At 33.1% G+C, this 26,020-nt stretch overlaps 1 protein-coding gene across 3 annotated transcripts in view; it reads right to left on the bottom strand.

Moving 5' to 3' along the window:
• The window catches only part of LOC141812319 (callose synthase 9-like), a 76,293-nt gene that overhangs the window by 33,495 nt on the left and 16,778 nt on the right, over positions 1–26,020 (bottom strand). For 2 of the 3 annotated variants that reach the window (XM_074700362.1, XM_074700363.1), the window contains one exon: positions 524–682. In XM_074700362.1, the coding sequence (XP_074556463.1) occupies positions 524–682 (159 nt within the window). Of the gene's footprint in view, positions 1–523; positions 683–8,710; positions 8,759–9,214; positions 9,236–26,020 lie in introns of those variants that run through there. The other variant, XM_074700364.1, reaches the window with a different exon arrangement.

Raw genomic sequence — 26,020 nt, 5'->3', positions numbered from 1 at the left:
ATTAACATCCAGTTCATTAAGCCAATTTTGATTCCATTATATAGATTCCCGCATCTTCAATTTTACTAATTCAACTCATCTAAATACAGAGTTTATTACTCATTTTTTAACTATAGCCCATACTATGTTAACATAACTATGTTAACATATTCTTTTATCATACTATGTTTATTACTCCCGTTTATGCTATATTATTTTTTATGTGTGGCTTCATATAGCCCAACCTCATTCTGTAACAAAAACAAGTACACATAACTTTTTCAAATAAAAAATAAATAATCTTTTATAATGTTTTATACCTCTCATAAGTTTTTGATTTTAATTCACTTTGTATTAACAGTGTGATTTCATTTTTATTTATTTATGCATTTAAAATATGATTCCCCAACCTTGTCTAAACTAATCATGGGTTTAACCACTAAATGAATCAAACAATTTTACTTGATATTCCTCTAAATTGCATTAAACTTGCATTAATAGAGATCAACAAAATAGCAATGAGAAAAACAACTAAAGTTAATACCGTCAGAAAACCAGATTCTAGTATGAAGCCCAAAATCATTGGAATAGCTGTGAAGACACCAATCTGGAACAGAAACTGTGTGTTTAAAGCAGCATCAAGGGCAGTATTCTGTAATACATCAGCTCTAATTTGAATTGCTTCACCAATTCCAGAAAAAGCCTGCGCCAACAAGTAGCTTTCATATTTCAAACTAATAAATCACTTATGTCAAGCCTCATAACAATCAAGCTCAACAATTGACAGCATTAAGTCAATACAAGACTGTTAAAGGTAAACTAAAAGTGCAAAATGAACACAAAGAAAAGCAAATCAAAATTGATAAAATACCCTGTGTTTCATCCATCCAACAGTTTCTCCACCTCAAGCTCAACTATCAAATTTAGGATATTAAAAAAGGTTTTTACTGGGAGACAAGACCAGGCTCTTTCAAGGACATTGATGTCAGAGGAGGAAATAAGTAGAAAAGGAAGAAAAAATAGAAGACTACTACCTAGGGTTTTAAACTTTAGGATAGTCTTCTTGCTTGTTCTTTTCAATTTAGGCCTCTTATTGAATTCCTATGTCTTTGAATCTTGTGTGTTGCTTAATTATGTTTCCTGGAAGACCTAGGATATTAATTTGGGAATCAAACATGCTAAACTCTTTAATCTTGCAGCAAATGTTTTTTGTACTTGAACAACTCAAATTTTATAATATCAATACATATTTTATTAAATTTTTTAAAGCTATCATTTGGAGTTCTTTTCTATTCCTTTGCAATCGTGCAGTATGAATCTGAACTCCCATAATTGATGTTGTCTTGTATATTAACTGTAATATCTTCTGCTGCAAAACTTTAAGTTGATGAATCTTTATATGTACAGAAAGCTTTCTTTTATCGTTTCATAATCTCATCATTTATATTAACTAAATATTGCTTGATATTTCCAATTGATTCATAAATTTATGGCATGGCTGATGACCAACTTTAACTTATTTATGCAACAACTGAATTAACATATTTAATTCTCTCTCATGTAATTATCAAAATACAGTGAAACCAATAGCATTTGATTACTAAATTAACCATCCTTTATCTCTGAATTTTGTGTAATTTTTAGATTTTTTTTATCCATATCATATGATCACTTAAATGTGGCTTATTGTCACAGAACTTAATTATCTTAAAATTCTTTTTTTTTTTTGTCTGACACTATAATAAGTTTATTGTTGTGGTTAATAGAATCGTTTAATATTCTAACTTTAACAACTTGTATTTGATATTATTTGCTCATAGGATACTCCTCCATGTTAGCAAAAGAGGTATAGCAAAATGAAATATTATATCTAAATTGAAGGAGACATCTCTCAAATTTATTACCTGATTACATATAGATGTTAGGTTTATTTGTTTGTCTCATCCTTGTTGAGACATGGATTGGAGGTTTCAAGACGTGGGAACATGACTAATATGATATCCTATGAATATTATTTGTCTTTGCTACATATTATGTATGCAGCTACTAATTTGTATGGTATTTGTCATATTTCTTAACTGCTACTTTTTGATTTGTGTAAGGTATGTATGAAGATCAAACATCTGAAAATACTATTATTCAATAACTCTTATGCTACTTACGAAAATACTGTAAGGTGTATAACAAACATGTGATTTTCTTATTGAGATTTCCTTCCTGTTTGCTTATTAGTTTCAACTTTAGACTTGCTGAATTATTTTCCACACCCTCGTCCATGATATGAATCTTTTACCATGCCAAACAATACGGTCAAAATTCATAGCTCCATTAAATCATCAAAACTCGATATTAATCAACAGAAATAATCTCTTAAATTGTCTACATCAATCATGCCGCCAATGAATATGTTACCCTGACACTTAACACCGATTGGTGTGGCATGATATGCACCAATATGAATTCTAGTTATGCTTGTTATAGTCTTGTACCTTGTGCCCACACAACGTAGTGTCAAACTGCATCATTTTAGATGGACAAAAAGTTCAACATGGAATGTTATTTTAACCTTGCTCTTATATCTTCACTTCATTTCTTTCTTCGTCATTTCTTTCCTTCTTCCCCTACAAATCACTACCAACACCATATGTCAGCATGGTACCAAAATTATATTTTCATTCCTATCAAAGTTTAAAACTCCAACACAGCTCAACATTGGAACCATGCTCTTGGTTCTTTAATTCTTTTATATCAACTTGGGGAAAATGGCTTAAGAGTAAACTTGTGAGCATCTTTCATAGGTGAATTGCAGAGTAATAATACTATTTTTACTTATTTTTGTCAATTAGTAGTTATTGCTATAGATAGTTTGATACGCAATTTTATTATGAATATTGTTACGATAGGTAGTTTAAAATCCATCAATGTCGGTCACAAGGTTGAATGAAAAAGATTGAGGGTTGTATTACATTGTCAGCTAGTGTCAAACATAGATGAATCTTTTATTAATGAATCCATCAAACTATTATGCTAACGCTAGATTATTCCCTTAAATGAACACGTTGTAGGGTCCGACTGGAACATCTCGATAAGGACTGCTACATCTCCATGAGAACTTGAGTGTAGTCTTAAATACATAAGAATTCACACATCATAAGTTGGATAAGAACAAATATTATAGGAATGTAAATTGCCTTAGATTTAAAATATGAAACATAGGAATGTTCACTGATAAAGTAATAAAGTTTGTCGATACGATGATTGGAAGAAGAATTAATATTTTGCATTTACAAGAAACAAATTGGGTGGGAGAGAACAAAAATGATAGAGCACTCAAATTTTAACTTATGGTAAATAAGAAATGAAGTAGGTATTATTATAGATAATTTGTTAAATGATTAATAAGAGTAGTTTGGAAGGGAGATAAGATCATAATTTTTAAGATAGTGGTAATAAAAGAAACTATTAATGTAATTAATAATATAAAAAATTTCTTAAGTAGGATTAGATAAAAATACCAAATAACTATAGATGAGACAGTATAAAAAATTCCTCCAAACGAAATAATTTAAATAGGAGGAGAACTAAATGGACATGTAAAGTAAGAAATGAGGAATAAGATAAGGTGAATGGGGTTTATGATTTTGAAATAAGAAATGAACAAGAAAAAACTATATTAGATTTTGTAATAGCATATGAACACATAATAAATAATATTTTTTCAAGAAAAAAAATACTTGGTTACGTTCAAAAGTGGAATAATAATTCACAAATTGACATTGACAGGAAGATAGATAAACAATTTTTAAGTATTGCAAAGTCATCTCTAGAGAAATTACCCAACATAAGTTAGTAGTATTAAATATACATCTTAAGCTTCGTATCAATAGAAGAAAAACATGTACGACTCTTAAAATCAAGTGGTAGAAGTTAAGGATAGAAAGTAAAGTATCTTTAAGTAAAGCGTAGGAGCATAAATATTAAGAGAAATACATAGTAACTCGAATACAACATAAGATAAGATGCCACTAAATTTAAAAATGATGGCCAAGAACGTACTCAGTGACTCAAAGGGATATGAACCAAATAAAAAAATCTTAGTGATGGTAGAAAATAATATAGGAGAAAGTGAAGAAAAATTGAACCACCTATAAATTATTGTACACTTATAAGAATGAAAATTTTTTTTATAGAGTTCAATAGACAAGAAAGACGACAAGAAAGCAATATGTGAAAATAAGAATGATACTTTTGAACGCTGCTAGATATAAAAGAAAGGGGAAAGAAATATATATAATAACTGAAAGAAACGAGATGAGATCTTACCCAAATAAGATGCATTAAAGATAAATGTAATAGGGTACTATTGAATTATGAGAAATAAAAAAGAGTAGAACGAGTATTTTCATCAACTTTTTAATAATTATTTAGGTGACCAACTTAACTTAAGTAATTTAAGTAGTTTATACACATTTAAATTTTTTAACATAGAATTCAAACTTCAAAAGTAGAATATGTTTTAAATGGGATACAAAATGAAAAAGTAATTAGACCAGATGATATTTTGATAGAGATATGTGAAGTGTCTACGAAAAGAAGGTACTGAATGACTTACGAAATTATTCAACTTGATTGAAAAAGGAAAAAATATTTCAGCAATGGAGAGTAAGTATTCTAGTCTCCTTATATAAAAACAATAAAGATATACAAAATTATATAAATTATAAGGGAATTAAGCTAATGAGTCATATTATGAAACTTTAGAAAAAAGACCATGGAGACCACGGTGATTGAAAATATCAAAATTTATGTCTAAAAGGTCAATAATAGAAATTATACATCTTCTAAGGCAACTAAATAAAAAATATCAAGAAAAAAAGCAAACCATACACATTGTATTCATCGACCTAGAAAAAATTTTAGAAAGTTTCAAGAAAAATTATGTGGAGAATTCAAGAAGAGAAAGGTGTTAATGTAGCATATATAGAAATAATTAAGGATATATATGACAATGTCAAATTAACCGAAATAGTTCCTATAAAGATAGGATTACATTAAGAATCAACCCCCTAATTCCTTATCTTTTTATATTAATCATGAATGAACTCCCTAAACATATCAAATACACATTACCATAGTGCATGTTGTTTGTAGATGATATTGTTTTGGTAGATGAGATATGTGAAGGTGCAAAAATTAAGCTCGATATTTGACATGAAACACTAGAAGTGAAGGTTTTAGACTTAATAGAGTAAAGACGAAATATATGAAATTTATATTTAACAATATCAGACGTAGTAAGACAATTGTTAAAATAAAAGATGACATGTAACACTAGAGTTTTAAGTATTTAGAATCATTTTTGCAATTATTTAACATATAATAAGAAGCAGGATAGATATAATCGAGAAGATAATGTTCTTTGTGATCGAAAGTACCTTTAAAATTTAAAGGAAAGTTGTAAAAAATAATGATTAGGCATGCTATGTTATATAGAGCTGAATATTGGATTAACTCAAGTACATGAGTAGAAAATGAGAGTAGCTGAATTGAGGATGTTAAAGTAGATGTGCAAATATAAAAGGATGGACAACATAAGAGATGAAAAAATTAGAGAGTGTGAGAGTTATTGATGGAAAACTTCGAGAGATGTGTTTAAGATGATATGAATATGTATTCAGACGACCAATAAATGTTCTAATTGGTGATGTGAAACAATAATAAATACCCACATTAAACAAGAAAGAGGAAGACCAAAAAAGACTTGATTAATAAAGATAAAACAAGATAAAATTTATTTAAATATATATAAAAATACATTGGGGACAGAGTCCAATGGCTTAAGAGGATCCATAAAGTCAACCCCACTTAGTGGGATAACACTTGGTTGTTGTTGTTGTTATGACGTTTATATTGTACTAAATATGTTATGCATTAGCACATCAATATGGAATGTTTAAGTAGAAATGTGCATGTTGCATTTATTTTTTAGAAATTTGTTGTTGCCATTAATTGATTCATCTAATCCTTCACCATGACTTTTATCATTTGATTTGAATACAATTAGAATTTTAGGTTCAGTGAAGGATTGAAATTTCAAAATGTCACTCAGCAAAGATGAATTTACCATTTCGGTAATTAACTGAAAAATCGATATTAGATGGGACAAGGTAGATTACCTATATTGCATGTACTAGAACAACATGGCCCTTGTTGAATTATGTCAAGCAGCGTCAAAGGCTACCTCAGTTGGCATGATCAGAGACATAACAAATCTACAATGATTCAATCTGTGAAGCACTAAATGTAATCTTATTGCAGGGAAGAGAAGAGGAAGATGTTGTAAGACTCAAAAGGATAGAGGAGAATGCATACCTAAGTGAATTTAAATTGTATATTTTAATTATATGCTATAATTATACAATGTGATGAACAGGTTGGATTAGAGTATACATTATATTAAATAATTAATTATATAAACTTAGTTATATGATATAATTATATATATTAAATATATAACTTTAATTATTTATTAATTTTTGATAAAATTATGTTACTTTCATAATTATGAATACATATCAATAATAAGATATAAATTGAGGAATGAGATTATTTTGTTATAAAAAATATCTATTTAATTAAGAGTTGGGTGGGATTTTATAAAAATTACAATCTATTCAATTATAAATTTGAATGGGATTATATAAAAAGAATATCAATACTATCATCACATAGAATGGTACTAACTAAAATTGTACCATTCCAGTTTAAGATAGAACTTCCTGTACAACTCAATATATCAAACCTTTGGTTTAGAAAGTGTCACAACTCTTCTAATAATGTAAGAAGTGATTTCCTGTTTGACACAAATATTCCTCTCTAATTATAACGTCAAAACTGTTTCTTCAGTTTTATTGCTTTCTGTTGGGTGAAATCTGACACAAACCAATTGGAAAATGATAACTCATAAAGAAATTGATATTAATTGTACAATTTAATTGAAATAAAGCACCTTCAGGAATTAGGAATCTAGCAGTGTATATTATTCTACCCTTCCTTTTCTTATTTCTACTATGATGGCACCTGTCTAGTACCATTGATATCAAAGAAACTAGGTGTATGGTATGGTAGAAATAGTAGTAGAAGTTCATAAACTTTATGGGTATTGTTTGATCCTTGCAACAAATTCTATGTGGCACATCATATATTTTTCATGGTAGAAATAGTAGTAGAAATTCATAAACTTTGTGGGTATTGTTTGATCCTTGCAACAAATCTATGTGGCACATGATTTCAAGTGGATAACTAAGACGAACCATTCCTCAAGCTAACCACTTTATTTTACCTCCATACATGATGATTGAACTCGATCTTATCAGTGCCTCTCTCTTTCATGTGTTAAATCAATTTAATAAAAAATATAATTTCTCTAGCCATATTCTGTCATCTAGTTGATTGAACGTATTTGGACTTGCACTCCTGGGTGAATAGGAATTTTCATACCATTAGGTATTGCAAGTTCATTCGGCATCTCAAAAGTCAAATGTCTTACATAAATCTGGTCACTGTATTGAAAAGATGATAAATATCACCAAGATGCAAGATAATGTAAGAAACAAAGAATTTTCAATCAGTTCGAATGGATACAGGTAACTACTCTATATCATCAGATCTATTTCTATCCAGTAAAAAGCATAAAGATTTATGCAAGTGAAAGCTAGATTCATTAACAAAAAGTATCCAAGTCTTCAAAAATCAGATACCAAGCTTCTAGCATATCATAGTTTACCTTACAATAGTCTAGTTACCAACTATACTGAGGATACCTTTTGTCACTAATGGGCAAATCTATGACCATTATAACTAAAATTTGGTTTGGATTATATTTTACTTATCTATTGCACCTAATGCAGAAATCTTCATTATCAACAAGAACAATCTTTTATCTAATCATATACTGAATTCTAGGTACTATTCAAATCAGATTGAAATTCATTATACATCTATTATTTACTCTATTCAGCCTAGACTATGCTGCTAATTTGAGAAAAATGATCTATTAACACAAGTAACAAAAATAGTTCCATAAAAACTCTAATAAAAATGACACCACCAGACAACTTTCTTGTGTTCATCACCAATCATGTTCTTATTGCATCATACACTCAATCTGCAAAAATCTTTCAATAAAAGAAAACTATGATATAGTTTTTTATTTGTCAAGGTCATATATAGTTGTATGCCATGTGTTTTGATATCATTTAACAACCATTGCAAAGAAATTACATACTTTCAGCTTTTTAAATTCATGTTATTGAGATTGCATATTTTATTTACTGAGGAAAGAGAAAATACAACAAACCCAATATAATAGCCATTATTTGAGAATATCTGAAGATGAAATGATATGCACATCCACGCAAAATGTTGAAGATAAAAAAGAAAGCACTGGAAACATATGGTAAAAAGTGCATTCTCTGATTAATTTCCTCTTCTACATATGGGTTGTTAAATAGATATGCAGAAATGTCAATTGTCATCCTTATTAATTATTACCCTTGTAAGAAGTGACAAAATTACCAATACAATATGGGTGCAAATAAAATCTCAATTATAATATTTTCTATTTAACAATTTCATCATCTAAAGATTATAAAACTACTGGAGCTCTTTGAATTTAAATACTTATTTATAAACTCATTTAGATAGATATTTAAAAAGTAAAGAAACTAACCAAATAAGCTCTTCCGTAAAGAAATATATAGACGGTCAGCACAGTCAACTGCAAAAAAGCAAAAGATGGAAGATGATTAAGCTAGAGGAATGCAAGTACAATCCCAAAAAGAATGAAAATTCTAGGGCATTCCACAAATAAATGTTCACATTAGAAAGTAGAAAATCAGAATGATACTAAATGGTTAATAAAGAAGAGAAAAATCTCTAATTACAATTATATCTGCTGCAGATAAACCATTTCAAAACAATATAAGACACTGACTACCAAGTACAAAATTTTTAAGATGATCAAGAATATATATGAAATGTGTACAAAAAAAGAGAACCAAAAGAAAAATACTAAAAATTGGAAACAATGCTAATTATGCATACCAACATCAATGACATACATGCATCTATGTCAAAATAGAACAAGCAACAACATAATAGCATGTGACGCAAATGAGGTGTGGATTACACATATACTACAGGTATAATTGGTAGAAGTGAATCCAGCTTTCACCTGCATTCTTTCATTTTTGTTTAATGTAGTCCCTTTTTTTTCTTTCTTGTTCAATCAGATGAGTCTCATGATCTGAAGACATTGTATGATATGAGAGGAAGATCAGTGGCATATGAACACAGATTTAGGTGTTGTTTCTTAAATTAGGAGGTGAAGGAAAGAGAGATGCACACTGTTACCACTCCAACTAAAAGTGGAGATTGAGAGGTAGCAAAGTGGGAAAGGAACAGAGAAAAAACTAAGAGAAAAACAAGAGAAAATAAATACTTAAATTCATTTCAGTTGCTAAATGTAAGACTAACATTCCTAGACAGGAAATAAAAAAGATATTCCATCAGTTACTATGCCTGTTGCACCATTACAATGTTCCGTGTCGGCTAAGAGTCATAAGCTGATGAATTAGTTTGGCAATCTATTTTAAACATTTAACTCATGTACAAGGATTGATCCATATTTACTGTCATATAAAATACATAAAGAAATGTTAATAAATAAATAAAGGAACAAAGAGCAATAGAGGGAGATAAACATAAAATAATTCTCTATATACAAAACTTCCTATATATTAACACAGATATTTCAAATAATATTCTAGGATATATAGCAGGAAACTTTTTTAGCATTATGGTAAGGAATACTTCTGGAAGACATGGTTAAGAAAAATATTTCCAACATTATGGAAGGAAATATTCCAAACATCTCCAACACTACCCCTCAAGTTGGTGAATGAATATTAGTCGTTCCAATTCGGTAGTGATGTTTGCTAAGTTAGTGGTAGATAGACCCTTTGTCTACGTATACATGTATGTCATTTAGTAATTAATCCAACATCAACCTTTTCATTAATGGAATGTCTCTTAATCTCAATATGCACGGATCATGTTGATTGTGTGCAATGCTAATAGCTGATTTGTTATCACAATCCAATTTCATAATGCCAACCCTACTGATTTCAAGATCATCATGAATGATTTTAAGCTGCAGCAAATCGCACATTCTAAGTGACTGAATTCTAATTCTCTGCACTAGACCTAGAAACATCTTGCTTTTTGACACCTCCAAGTCACCAAACTACCATCCAAAACAGTAAAATAGAGCGTAGCTAATCACATCAGTCAAAATATCTGCATAAGCTTCTACTGATAATTCTGTGTTTTCAATATAGTAGCCCACCTCTTGGGTACCTTTAAGATATTACATAATTCTTTTCTTAGTTCATGCATTAATCTGCTTACAAACCCCAAAGAATATGCAATAGCTAGTCTGTTAGGTATCTGGTCTGGTATGTGAAAGACAGAATAGCACTTTCCATCTAAAGTTTGGTACCACCCTTTTTTAACAACATTATTTGCTTCCAGCTTCAACCAGTATGTGGTTTTGATCAATATGAGTAGCTGCAACCCTGATTCCCAAATTTCCTATATCTTTGAGAAGCTCTAATATATATTTCCTTTGGGAGATGAAAATACCTTATTTTGCATAAGCAGATTCAACACCAAGGAAGACCTTTAGCTTCCAAGTTTTTTAATCACAAACTTCCAAGTTAATTGTCTTCTTACCAATTATTTCTTCTTATAATGGTTTGAAATCTCTATCAAACCTAACAGAAGAGATGAAACACATTGTTCCAGTAAGTTACTCAAACATTGATCGACACAAGTAATCTCATGTGGCACCTGCATTGATTGTGCCAACATTCGGCATGTGTTGACATGCTATAAAATATATTAAGATAAATTCATGTAATGATTATTATTTTTGTATAGCATGTTTCTTTAAAATTTTAAGTGAAATTTCTCATAGCTTTAAATGTACAAGTAGATAAGGGAGTAAAATTTATATCGACACAAAATGAGATAAAAAAATCGATTATTAATAAATATAATCTTGTTGAAAGAAGAAAATTTAAGAGATAGAGGATTAAATAAGTAAAACTCATTCAAATCTATCTCGGCATGCTTTAGCACATCAAAAAATGCCAAGTATCGGTGCAATATAATATGATAAAATTTAATTCAATTAACTATCTTATAGTTTTATTTTATAAGTAAAATGAAGGGAATGAAAGGAATACAACTTGTCTAAATTGATATAATCATCCTTCGATATGATACATGTCAAACTACAATAGGTATCATCATATTATGATGTCGAAACTATACCTTTTCAATAGAGGATTGAAAGTCTACCATAAATAATACTTTAAAGCTATGGAATCAAAATTCAAAAGTCTAACATGATTGAAGATTTCAAACATTGCTCCTTATGGCATCATTGTTGTCGTAAGAATATCAACCACATAAACAAGTAAAATGGTTATTGCCCCTTAAAGATCACAACTTTGCTTATGTTCCATCTTCCACATGCTTTTCATAAAACTTTCAAACCTAGCTCCAAAAAATTGTTTGAAACCAAATATAATCCTTTTTAAATTTACAAATTGTTTCCGAGTAACTTGTCCAATGCAGGCAGAGACTCTATGTGCAACACATTTTCCAATTCTCCAAGTAAAAATTGCATTTTTTTTCCCATCATACTAAAGTAGACCCCATCCAAAAAATCATAGAGAAAGATAATACGATGCAAAATTGTATTCATCTTATGTGGCAAAAGGTGATAACGCTCACTCCAAACACCCCTCAATACCGGCCCCACAACGATTTGAAGGGAGGTAAATCACGGTAACCAAGCGACCTCTTCAGGTGGGAGGGATTTTATTCCCTAAGGGATTGTTCCCCCGGGGATTCGATCCTTACTTTCATGTGGCAATCTACCACTTGAGTACCAACTCGGCTATGCCCGTGGGAGTAAAATTGTATTCATCTTAGTTATAGTAGTGGATATCTCTTGATAGTCTACCTATGACCCCATAGGGATAATCTCAACTTATGCTATTCCAATCAAACATCTATTTTTATATTTGAGTTATATATGCCTATTTATATCCCACAAGAGCATCTTTAAATTTGTTTACAGTCTCCCAACTATTGAGGGAATGTTAAGTGACCCTACTATAGCAAGAAATGTTTCAAATTGAATTGGCAACCTATGATAAGAGATAAAATTAGATAGGCGATGTTTGATAGTTCTTCTAGTTCCTTTTCTCAAAGCAATAGAAGTCTTAAGTCATGTAGACTAGATCTACATCTACAATAAGTATAGAGGAAACTTTAAGAACTTTGATCTGGCAATCTAACTGTATCGGTTTTGTGATTGGGTACTCCCTTCAAGAAAAAACACAATGGACCTTTAAATTTCTCTTGACCTTTGTTATATGTCATTATCTACAATTTGGAAGATGAAGATAAGATCTGACCAAGAGGTGGCTGGTAGGTGAGAGAAGACAAATCCAAATATATTTGGTGTTTAAAGAGCCCATCTATAATGCGAATTGAGAATGGTAAATAATGATTTATTTGCATGAAATGTAAAATCCATAATACAAAAACTTTTCAGTGTAAGGATGATGGCCTTTATAACACTTTTTCAGTCAAAATAATAACTAATAAATGCATGTGAGTTCCCTAAGATTAAAGCTTTCCTCAATGTTGTTTATGAACATATGAAAAACAACAAAACGCTTGGAACAATAGGAGTAGAATAAGCTTGACAATAGATAGAAAGAGGAAAGCACTTGAATTGGACTTTTGTCTACAAGAATATGAAGGAAATCCATTGATCAAAAAGTAACAAGAAGCTTTTCCCTAAAGCTCTTTAGGGATATTATACTAGAAAAAAGGCAGACCTAGTCACATTGAATGTGTCTATTTTCTCTCTTTAATCTCATTTTACATAGAGGTATCAATGCAAGATAATTCATGAAACCACGAATTGTGTTTTTACCACTTTACGAAAGAATGGGAATATTTGGCATACTTGATTTATAATTCATTCATAAGGTACAATCAATTGATTCAATAAACATATCAAACCAGTTGACCCATCAATATTTGAAACTTCTGTAGCACACCAAACATCCAAGTGAAATAAAGAAAAAGGACATAAAAGATCTTATTCCTGATGAGAAATGAGACACAAAGGTGTTTTGAAATTTGATAAACATAACAATGAATTCATCTGCTAATAGAAACGAGGGTGAATAAGACAAATATGGTGAAACCGATTTTTAATTATTTAAAGGGCAGAAATTGTAGAGTTTACATCCTAAAGAACAAGTGATCGACATCAAAATAATATTAAAATAGAAAAATGAAATATGTATATATATAACAATTATATTAATAATCAATCAAACCAAAACCAAGTTTACAATCACAAATAAAGAAATCATAATTGATAATACGTATTAACACATACGATAATAAAATATTTCTTATTTCACATTATAACAAAAAAACAAAATTTGCGACAAAGTATAAAATTTAATAATTCATAGTGATAAATCCAAATTGCAAAAAAAAAAAAAAAAAAACAAATAGCATGTTTATATTTAATGCCATACTATAATATCAAAAATATAGATAAGATGACTAATGCCATTCTACATTCAAGCAGTCCATAATTCAAAGTTCCCAGTGTAGTCTTCTCTAAGAGGAGAAAAAATATCATTGAATTCCACAATGGAGAGAATTAAGATTACTTTAATATCAAATGAACTAGCAACTACAAAAGAAACACATTAATTTTTTTTTTCCTTACATCGTCCTCACAATCTAGGTAGCCTACCTAGGCTGCCTAGGTAGTCCTCTTGGGCCATTTTCTAAAAAATAATAATAATAATACACGTAGCCACTATATGAAATGATCCCTTGTCAGCTCTTTAGAACAATGAAAATAAAAAGAACTATGAAGGGCCAAAGGGTATGAGATTGTAACCCATGGAAAAACTTTATTTTGTCACATCCACAGATTAAAATCTTGTGCCATGCTCGGTGAAACTTTTCGTTCTGCCTGCCAATCGGCACGCCCGGCACAAGCTCGCGGCCGCCAGTATACAAATCTTCTTATAATTAAGAGAGATATTCCAAAGAATGTTGCAAGAGATATAGGAGAAAATCTCCAGTATTTTAGTAGAAAATATTTCCATCATTACAAAAAAAAAAAAGATATTTCAGTGATCCTTAGTATGACTGAATAGCAAGGAAAAGGAGCTGACTCATATCATCCTTTTATACACTATAGAAGAGAGAGATACAAGAACGTGAGGAAGAAGGAACACATGGAATACACGCAGGCAAAAAATTCCCCTGCATCAACAAACTTTCATGCATACATGTTCACAAGGATAAAGATCTTGTTAGGTCATCCTAACAAAAGTTGAATCATCTCCATTAAAGAGTTTAGAGTATGGAAAATGGATCTGATTGCGTAAGTGAAATTGAATCAAAAAGGAAAATTCTGATTCGAGCCAAAGCCAATAGCTCCACAACCCTATGATAGTTAATGCTAATACAACCACAACACGAGCATAGGCCGCAAACTCTTACAAAGATGCACCACCCAACAACCATCTTGCGAGCTCACTTGTGAGTTCTAACCCCATGACCAACATACACAAATCAGGTTCTAGTCCTCCAATCCCAACATAAATCATAGTAAATATATAAACTTATGTAATTATTTGAGTATATAGTTTAGTCCTACATGGGTTAAATTTATCATAGTAAATCCCAATCTCTAGGGTTAAATTTTTTTAATATTTTCGTTAAGAGTTAACAATTATAATTATATACAAATTAAAAGTTTGCTCTCACATTGGATATCTGATCACTGGGCATTATATTCAAGTCCTAGACATTGCTATAATCATTCACCTATAATAAAGTACAACAGTTATATTCCTTTCACGTTATATGAAACTACGTTGAAAAAATTTAAGGGAAAAAACTAAATTAGTATGGCCATTAACAGTTATTTATAGGTCATGTGGAGAAGAATGAAGTAAAAGAGCAACTATCATTCATTTAAAAAAAAACACACACAAACTGTTGGCAGAATACCATGGGCAAAATGAATAGACAAGAGAGACAAATTATAGCTTATAGTAATATACTAGGTGCCTATTGCTCAATGGATACTCAGTGACAAAAGATTTTCAAACCTCAAAAACTCTGTTATCTATATTGAAAGTGAAATTTTTTTCCTGTAAGACTTTATAAGATGGCCAGCCAGAATCTTTCCGTTTTTGTTGTATAATGTAAAATCAACTGAACTGTTATTAGAAACAAGAATAGCTGCAAAAATATTTGTAGTCTGACTAGTGTCTCAAGAAACTGAGACTGACCTGACAGCAAGAGGAGTCACCCTAAGCTAGGTATAAAGAGGGAACGAAACCCTAAAATCATAAATTAACACAGAACTACAATTCCAACACTTCAGCTTAAATGATGAATGAATATTGTTGAAAAAGTTCAAGTAACCATTCCCACACATAAGCAAGTCAAAATGACTCATTGCACTGCCACATTTGTAATATCTTCCATGTTACAATTTAATTCATCTAAAAGCCTAACCTATTGTATTAGCAACAAAATGTAAAATTACAAGTAGCCAATAAAAACTTGGTTAGGTAAATGTCACTAAAGACTCGAAGCATAAGGATGATATTAACTCATTCAAACACAAGTAGCCCCAGAAAAAAAAGAGTTAAACTTTCTTGGCACTTAATATAATGATTTTATACATGAATTTTATCTTAAATGCATTACTAATTCAAATCACATATCATACATTGCTGGTCAGTTGTGACAGTAGACAAAACACATATTAGGCATTATAAAAAAAAACAAGGACAGAAAAATCAGTATATAATAATGTCCAGAACAAATAGTTAAAACATGTTTTTCAGCACAAATTTGTATATTATGGCATAAGGTTGATTGGTTCATGTATCCTCAACTATAAGGTCTTTTAGTTTTCTGAATTTTACATATAAACTTAGGGAACAATGGTAACCTACCATTCAGTTATATATCATATTCCATTTTGATCCCTAGTTGTAATTTAGTTTTGAATTTCACCAACTAATAAACCTGAGCCAAACCAACAAAATGGCTTTTGAGCATCCATTTGAGGTTTAACTAGGGTTTGACATGGGTTAAGTGTGTTCAAATCAAGCTAAATTTAGACTTATTTTAGCCAGTTTATGGCGAAATCAAATCTAGCTTGGGTTGGATCAACTCAGTAGTGTTGCTCTTTGTGGATAGTGGAAATTCTGAGTTCTTTTATTTAAAACTCTCTCCAGTTTTCATTGTAGATGAACCTTCTCTCCCCCACTCTCATTTCATCCTTTTTGTTTCATACCTCATCTCCTCAAGAGCGATGAAGAATCATGACCCTGATCAGACGTGCGATTGTTCATCCAGCAAGTGAAAGTCATCAATATCTCCAGTGGCAGATTAGGACTCTTCCACTATCTCCTTCTCTACTCTCTGTGGCAGCGCCTCACAATGTCACAGATGACACCAATCACTTATCGATTGTTGGATTCCTTCTCATTTTTGTTTTGATCATTTTTCATCTGTCCTTTGATTTTGAGTCTTGGGCAGACTCCTCAATCAAATCCATCAGATCTCTCGATTGGGGGTCAACCATATCCAATTAAGAATAGGAAAGTTTTGCTTGATCATTATTCCTTGCTTGCATTCAAGAATGCCCACCTAATTTCAGATTTGATGCTTAATTATTGTCCAAATTGGATTGATCTGAGACCATTTCTCCACCATATCACTTTCTCTAGCTTTGTTGGTTAAGGGGGATTAGGATAAGAGTTGTATCTTGCTTTAAATTCTGTTTTGAGATTCATTTGATGCTAATGTTGGGATATTCTTGTTGGAGTAGCCCTTTTGCTCTCGGATGCTTATGTATCTTGGACTATTTATTCTAATTGCTTCTCTTGTTGTATGTTGATTTTTTACTTGGTTAATTTTGTGTGTCTAAGGGTTGTTATTTATTAGTGTTGGGTGTTGTCTTTTTTAATTATGTTGTATTGTCATGGTGTTTCTTATTTGATTTAGTTTTGTAGAAGAGGGATCAAGATTGGATCCATTGACCTTTAAGTATCAGTTGATCTCTTATCTCTTAGATCTAGTGCTCTCTCATCTTATTCTTACTTATTGTACCAGTGGTGTGCTAGTGACTCTTTATGTTGTTATTAGGGGCTATTTGCTATTTTTTGAGAGTGTTAGATTTCCAACTTTGTGTTGATGTTGCTTTATGCTATTAGAAGTGATGTCCAGCATGATCTCTTTCTTAGTTGTATTTGTTTGTTCCTAGAGTCGCATATAGAAGCAGCACATTGATTGTTTTTGGTTCTTTTCCATGACATACACATGAGGTTGGTAATTCTTCTTGTCGATCCCTTATTGATGATCTCTTGTCAATGAAATAAAATGAGTGAATAGCTCAGTATGGTTCAATATGTTGTTGCAATTGATCTAAAAAAAATTAAAACGATGCTAAATCAGTGAACTGAGTTTAAATAAACTGAACTGTCAGGATAAATGAGGGTTGAATAATGTTAACTTTCTAGGTTTTATCATCATGTAGGCTATCTTGTGTGGCCCCAGCTAGAGGGAAGATTTTAAATTATAAACAAGATGATCTACTTAACATTTATTGATGTCTATCTATTGAAATTTATATTTACTCGGAATTTTGCATGTTTCACATATACTATAACTTTTATTTGGAAATCACCTAATAATACATTACTATAAATTAGTGCAATGTTTAATAAAGTGTATGATAGGTTTTCAAAAACCAACTACACTCGGAAATGTGAAATTGCTATAAAATAAGTCAAAAGTAAAATAACATTTGTTGTGAAAATCTGGAAGTAAATTAGTGGCTAATATAAATGGTGAAAAAAATACTAAGAAAACTCCCATCTATCTGAAATGTGAAGAAAAAAAAATACTAAGCATAAATTGCATATGTTGCGTGCAGTTGTTAATTTATTATTGTGTGTTACACTGCATCATTATTTATCAACAGCAAAAGACCTGGGACCATGAATCTGATGACACTAATACTTTAAGGACAAGTTCCGATAATTCACTTCTTCGTGGATCTATTCATACAAATAAAAGTGAAAATAAATGTGTGATCATTAACAAGTGATATAAATTTTGAAAGTTAACTATATGCTCAATTGAAACCTTAATGCAGAAATGTAAATTATAACACATCTTGATCTTTTATTTTTAAAAAGCTTATAATTCATATGGATCAGTCTCTTGTTATTACTTAAAAATTCTGTGCTTACTCCGTTATTTCATAAGCCTTTAGATTTGCAAACAAGTACAAGTTATTTGTCTTAGTTGATTTCAAAAAGCATCTAGAGTTGCTTAGAGATACACAACAATGTTTAAAAAATCCTGTTTTTTTACAAATTGATTTTGCTTACTTTTCATCCATTTAGCACTTAACTTCTAGACAGCATGACGTATTTTCTTTTATAAAAAATACTTTTTTTGCAATAGTTTCCTTTAATATATGAGATGTTCTTACACATTGAATCATGTCTTCTTATACCTTGAAAAATGAATAAACATTTCCGATTTACTTTACAGCTATGTGAGGCACGCTTATCTCATGTCATTTCTTTATAATGATGTAAGGGTTTATTCTCTAATGAATTGTCATTAAGAGAGGATTCCTCCTTGTGCATAGAATTATACCCTCAGGTCATAAGTACTGCATCTCACTTGTTATCTTATGAGACTTAAAGATGTGCCAAGTTAGGCACATTTGGATAATAGTTGGTATAAAATTATTTAAAGTTTAGGAAAATAATAGTTAATTCACTGTATGAAATAACAAAAACCAAAGAGAAATAATTTCACTAAACTAGGAAATAAGTTTCCTAAAATCAGAAGGAAGTCAGTTTTGACCTGCATAAATATCTTCACTAATGTTTATAATACGGGATGCCTTGCTTATACCACCTCTGCTTATCTAGAAAATTCTATCAAAAACATCTGGATGGCCATAATCCATCCGCACTCTATAGAATAATGGGAAAAATATAAATTTCATATTACAAATTATGAAAAGGGAAGGAAAAAAACAAATTCTAGTAACTAACACTTACTTGAGTAGATTAGCAAGAACACGTTGGCCAAGAGTTACAAAGCTTGTTTCTTGGTTGGACATGAATGACGCCAAAGATGAAACACTGTATGGAAATGTTCAGGTAAATAATACGCATTCAAAACAGGGTGCCATGTGATAGAAACACCAATATACCTGCCAGTAAAGACATGTTCTCGGACGCCTAAAATAGTTGGTTTATGTTTTCCATGAAATGAGTGGAACTCCTTAAGAAGATTCCTCATCTTCACAGCTTCTTCAAAATAGTTATCCTTTGAAAAAGAAAAAGAGCAATTGACGCAATGAAGATCTGAACTACAAGGAAATGCATACACGAGCCAAAAAAAAAAAAACAGCAGCATATGCATATATAAGATCCATATGCATATAGAAGAGCTAAGGCATTGCAAGAACACAAAAAAATGTTAAAAGTAGTACCACCAGCTTCAACTTACAAGAAAACATCAAGTGAACAAGGTCTTAAACTGAAATGTTCCAAACATTAGTATCATGGTTCAGAAATATCACTCAGATAAAGGACACAACATGCCTATGAAAAAACTAATAGCTAGCTTAATACACAAGATAAAAGCAAAATGAAACAATAAAAATATAGAAGAGGCTTTTTTTTCATCATCATCAGAGCCATGTTGGTGCAACTATTATGCTACCTGGATACTAGTGAAACTAGATCACATATGCATCATATTAGGATGGTAACATAATGGGTCATTTTTAGGCAGCCTTCTAGCAAGTGGTGAAGGCTCCTCGTATCAGATACTCAAATACAGGTTACAGTCTTAATCTTACAAAAGACGAAATTCATACTTATACAATGTAGACAAATTGTGTCCAGGAAATGTAGAAGAGAATTTTAATTAGACTTTAGATTACAATAATCATTCAAATAAGTTATATTTTTTAAATCTTGGAAAAAAATTATTTTATTCATTATTTTTGACAAATGCACATGAGACTAACTGATCTTATGTTGGACATAACAAACTTAAGCAAACAAAAATGAAGTGTTATGATGGCCCTAGAACAACCACAGAATAGACAATGGCAAAGCCAAAAATCTAACTGGTATAGATGATAATTTATTAGTTCAATAAGCAATTTTTGGCACACAATTATACATCAAAATAATGACAATTAGGTATGTTTTCTAAAATAGATCTTCAATCATCTGTATCTAAGAACTGTTGTGAGAAGCAGGGGTAGATAGGTCTTTTTCTCTTATGATCTTATGGTTATGCTGGTTATATAAACCTTGTACATGTTTTCTTTGAGGTTAAGATAATTTTAACATGGTATTAGAGCCAGGTTTTTCAAAACCCTAATTTTTCCTCTTCCTTCATCTTCCTTTTTTTCCCCCGATCGGCGCGCCTCTTCTCTTCTCTGCTCGACGCCTTTGCCCACCGCACGCCGCCGCTCACGCCAAAAGAGGGAGCACGACAAAGAGCTTGCCGGCGTCGTTTCTCCCACGCACCGCCTGCGATCTTCTCTGCTCGCCAGTGCGACAGAGACCACATGCTGCTTGTGATCTTCTCTGCTTGCCAACGCGATAGAGACCACATGTCGCCTGCGATCTTCTCTGCTCGCCAGTCGCGATTCCCGATCTACGGCTCACTGCCACCATTCCGACCGGTGCATCAGCGACACTCACTACTCATACGCAAGCAGAATTCGCCGCCATCGCCTCTGCTACAAGCCTTTCACCTCTTCCGAAGCGCTGCACGGCCACACGTGCGACGCCGCCTTCAGCTACGATCCTCTTCTTGGAGTCGACGCTCAGCACCACGTTCTTCCGCCTCGCGAATTTGAACTGCAGAGCCTTGTTCTTGAATCCCGACACCCTCAACCGTCTAGCTCTTCTCCGACGTGACAAACAGTGAAGTGTGGGTTTGTGGCCGATCGCGATTCTAGGGTTTTTATTGCTCCTTGTTTGTTGTTTGCTGGTTGCCGAACAGAGAAGCTCATTGCTTCTTGTTGCCGAACAGAGAAATGCTTCTTGTTGACAGAGAGAAAATTATTGCCGGGTTTTGTTTTTTGTTTTTTGATAGCTGATTTGTTATTAAACTATCTTGATCGCTGTGCATCCTCCAAGCGTTGCCTCCTCTGCTTGTTTTATGGCAGACACCTCTGGAGAAACTTCTGGTATTTCTGCAAATCTTATGGCTTCTTCTAGACAGGTACAATCGTTTTTCACAATGCCAAGAACTGAAGGATCCGGTCTTCAGATAACGACGGAGAAATTGACAAAGATAAATTATGCATCTTAGGCAGTTGCTGTTGAACTTTATGCTGAAAGCCATGATAAACTTGATGTTCTTCATGGTACTGATAATTAGCATTTTCTACAGATAAATTAGGATTAGATTGGACCGGTTTGATCGCATTTCATATCATAAATAGAGTGTTTTGAGCTGATTCTTTATTTGGATGAAATTTTGGTGTTATCGTATTTTTTTCATTGATTTATGGCATTTATGGATATTAATTGGTGGTAATTTATTTCGCAGGAAATTCAATTTGGAGAAAAATCAATTCTGGCTCGATGTCCGGGTCAATTCGGATTTAATTCAGTTTAATCAGATTCAAAATCAGTTTGGTTGAAGCTGCTGGTTCAACTTGAGTGCGGTTCAAGATCAAATTTAATCATTTAAAGTTGGTTTAGCTCAATCCAAAACTCAATTCCAGCTCAATCAATTGAATTCGGCTCAGCCAAACCAAACCCAAGTTCATCCGGTCCATTCAATTTCAGCCATTTGGTTCCCTCAAGCCCGGTTCAATCAATTGGGCCCGGTTCAATCAATTGGGTCCGGTTCAATGTCTCAGTTCAGCACAGAGTTAAAAGGGCTTTAGGGTTCAGCGCGCAAAGGAGAGCTCGGTCGCGATTGGGAAGCTACAGCGTTTCCCAATCGCGACATCCATCTTTCGCGACTTCGAGCTCGATCATGCGCTCCACCACCATTCTTCGTCCTTCTCCTATCAACAACAGTAGCAACGACTTGAGCCCGGTCGACGAGCGCCGACGCCTCGCAAAGTTTTCGCCGATGTGGTTCGGAGGCGAAAACCGAGTCACCATCGCCGCGGAACGGAGTTGTGGGTGGTTCTCCAGTTCCGCTGCACGACGGCCCTCCGCATAGGGATGTAGCTGTGAGTGGTTCTCCAGTGAACCCTTTGTCGCGCCCGCATCCACCGGTTCCTAGCAGGAAATAAACTCGCTGACGTGGTTCGAAGGCGGGGGAAATTCTGTTTGGCACCGATCCTCCATCCACCGGAAAAAGGCAAGGTAAGGACTCCATTCTCCTCTGTTTACTGATATCTGTACATGGACGACAGGTGTCGGGTAGAGGAGGTGGAGCATCCAGATCTTAGTTTCTCCGTTCATTTCTCGTCGGTTTAGTCCAGCTCCAACGAGATTCGTTCCTGTTGGCGTGAAATCCACCACTCAAGTTGTTGTTCTGTGCTAATCTGGGGCCATCCATCATTCCACTTTCCCCTGTTCTGAGCTGTTCTCCTCTCTTCATTGGTGCCGACGTTGTTGAGGGAAGGAGCCCCTAACCCTAGCCGCCAATTAATCATTCTCTGTTCCCTTAATTGTTTTCAATTATCCCTATTTTTTTAGCATGATTTAAACCTTCAATGATTCCCCCTTGTTTGTCTGAATTGTTTAGTTAGACATATTGCACATTTCGGTTGAAGTTTGATACAATAAATATGCTGAAATTGCCTGTTGTTTGAATTCTGTGATGTTGAGGAAATTCATGTGTTAATGGATGCTTTGATGTAGCTAATTTTGTATGGGATTCGGTTATAAATAAATGACATGGTGAATTGTAAATATTTGTGAATATGTTTGAGAATCTATGAGTGTTTGTGAATATGTTTGAAATCTGTTGTAGCATAATTTGTGAATAGAATGTATATGGTGTTGAATAATTTGTGTAATATTTGTGTTTGAATTTATGTTCATGTTGTATGATATATGTTGTGTGGAATTGTATATTTGAATAATGCTTGAATGATGAATTGTAACCTAGTTATTTAAGTGTTTGTATATAAGATACATGTTGTGTATATATGTTGATTTTGTATCAATAAAATGATCCATTGAAAGTGTAACAAGATGTATAATGATTTAGTGTGTAGGATGTATATGTTATATGTTGTGGGAATGAAAGTCATTTGTAGATTTGTTTATTGGTTGTGGGTATATTAAGTTGGTTGTACATGTTGTAGGATATATAATGTCGTATGTTGTATGTTACATTTGTTGTGTAAATGACATTGTGTATGTTGTATATTGAGATTGTATGAATAAAATTCAATTGATAAGTTATTACTTTTGTGAATGAAACAAGTTTGTTGAATAATCATATGCTTGATAGGGGAATTTTGAATGTTATGAATTGAATAACGGACATGTCTTTGTTTTGTATAGATGTTGTAATTTATATGCAATAGAATTTAACAGTGTAATTAGGACTGTATACTTAGGATTCTTTTATTAAGTGTAAATTTTAGTTGATCTTCATTTGTCAATTTGATGAATAAAGTTGAAATAAAAACCTCGCGTCATGTGTCAGGATAGTTCCCTGTCATTGAGTCCAAGAGAGACGACCCGAACTTCTCTATACTACTTTAGCGATAGTTAGGGGTTTGGTAATAAATAATTAATTAATTTTGATGGGTGTGAATGACAATAAATAAGGGAATATATGTACATAAATAACAATAAATTTCCCTAATAAAACATCATCATCAGGTACTAAAGTGAAACCAGATGAAAAGGACCCAAACTTTCGTATTTGGAGGCATGACAATATTCAGTTGATGACTTGGATACTCAATTCCGTCAATTCTGACATCAAACAAGTAATTCTTCATAACAAAACAACTTTTGATATGTGGAAGACACTGGAGCAAATATATGGACGCAAGCATGACATGTTATGTACTTATCAGCTAAGTAATCAAATCTTTAAACTTGTCCAAGGTTCTATATCTGTCACAAATTATTTTGCTGCTCTAAAGGGGTTGTGGGATGAGTTTGACTATTACAGGATAGAAGATTGGATTTCCACTGATGATCACCAGAGATAACTAAAGCTTCTGGAAAATGACAGACCTATTAAGTTTTTAAATGGGTTTAATGCAGAGTTTGAGAGTTTAAAAGGACAAATTCTTAGTCTTTGCAAAATAATAATACAATGGATTTCTCTTATTCTATTACAAGATATAAGCCCCTATTTATATATGAATATAGAGACTTATTCTAGGAGAATTATTCTAAAAAAGAAAAACAGAATATTTATCTTTAACAGAATATTTATTCCTAAATATTCTAACAATTCCTACATATTTTAATACTCCCCCGCAAGCTGGAGGATATAAATCATATGTACCCCAGCTTGTTACATATGTAGTCAATTCGAGGATGTCCTTTGTCTTCATACAAAAGACTCTTTCCTAGAGCACCCAATGGTCCTTTCATGGAGAGTTGACTTACTACACTTACTGTAAATGAGATATTCGGACGAGTAACAGTAACGTATCTTAGTCTCCCTACTAATCGCTTGTATCGTTCAGGATCTGAAAGAGGCTCCCCGTGATTTGGCATGAGCTTGACATTCGGAGAGCTGGAACTTGCTAGCTTGCTGCCGTTACTGGAAGAGGGCAGCGGGGAAGAGAAGCGGTTGATGTTGTTGCTTCTGTTGAGAAGAGAGGAGACGGGTACGAGCAGAAGAAGACGGCGTGATCCTTACGTCGAGACCCTAGTCGCGTGATGAAGACATGCTGCTCAGAAGCGCGCGACCACGGGAAGAGTGGTGTCAGCGAGGAAGAAACAGGAGCGCGCGACCACGGGAAGAGTGGCGTCGCGAGGAAGAAACAGGAGCGCGCAACCACGGGAAGAGTGGCGTCACGACGAAGACGTGTTGCTCATTGCGTCGAGGAAGACGCACGACGAGGAAGCCGCTGTGATTGCTGCGTCGCGACGAGGAAAACGCGCGACGAGGAAGGCGGTGGAGGAGACGTGCTGCTTGTCGCGTCGAGGAAGATGCGCGATGAGGAAGCCGCTGCGATTGCTGCGTTGCGATGAGGAAAATGCGTGACGAGGAAGGCGACGGCGGAGACGTGCTGCTCGTCGCGTCGAGGAAGACGCACGACGAGGAAGCCGCTGCGATTGCTACATCGCGACGAGGAAAACGCGCGACGAGGAAAGACGACAAACAGAAACACATGCAAGGAAAACGCGTGGTGAACAGAGAGAGAAGGAAGAGGATTGGTTTGGGTGGATAACCCTAAACCTAAGGAGGGAGGAAAACTCAAACCTAAACACGAGCACACGCGAGGCAAAACGCGTAGCGAACAGATAGAGAGAGAAGGAAGAGGATTGGTTTGGGCGGATAACCCTAAACCTAGCCTTGGCTCTGATACCATGTAAAATAATAATACAATGGATTTCTCTTATTTTATTACAAAAATATAAGCCCTCATTTATACATGAATATAGAGACTATTCTAGGAGAATTATTCTAAAAAAGAAAAACAGAATATTTATCTTTAACAGAATATTTATTCCTAATAGAATATTTATTCCTAAGATCCTACTCCCTCTCTAGAACAAGTTTACTACAAAGTTCTCAATGAGGAGGGCAGGAAAAGGACCATGAGTAACAAGGGTATTTCTACTACCAGCACTCCGATTGGGGAGACTTCTGCTCTTGTCAATTTTGTAAACAG

The sequence above is a fragment of the Curcuma longa genome, chromosome 18 (assembly GCF_044706935.1).
Source record: "Curcuma longa cultivar G26 ecotype Majalengka, Jawa Barat chromosome 18, ITB_CL_G26_1.1, whole genome shotgun sequence".
In the NCBI taxonomy this organism is placed as follows: domain Eukaryota; kingdom Viridiplantae; phylum Streptophyta; class Magnoliopsida; order Zingiberales; family Zingiberaceae; genus Curcuma; species Curcuma longa.
This window is presented reverse-complemented; position numbering and strand designations above follow the sequence as displayed.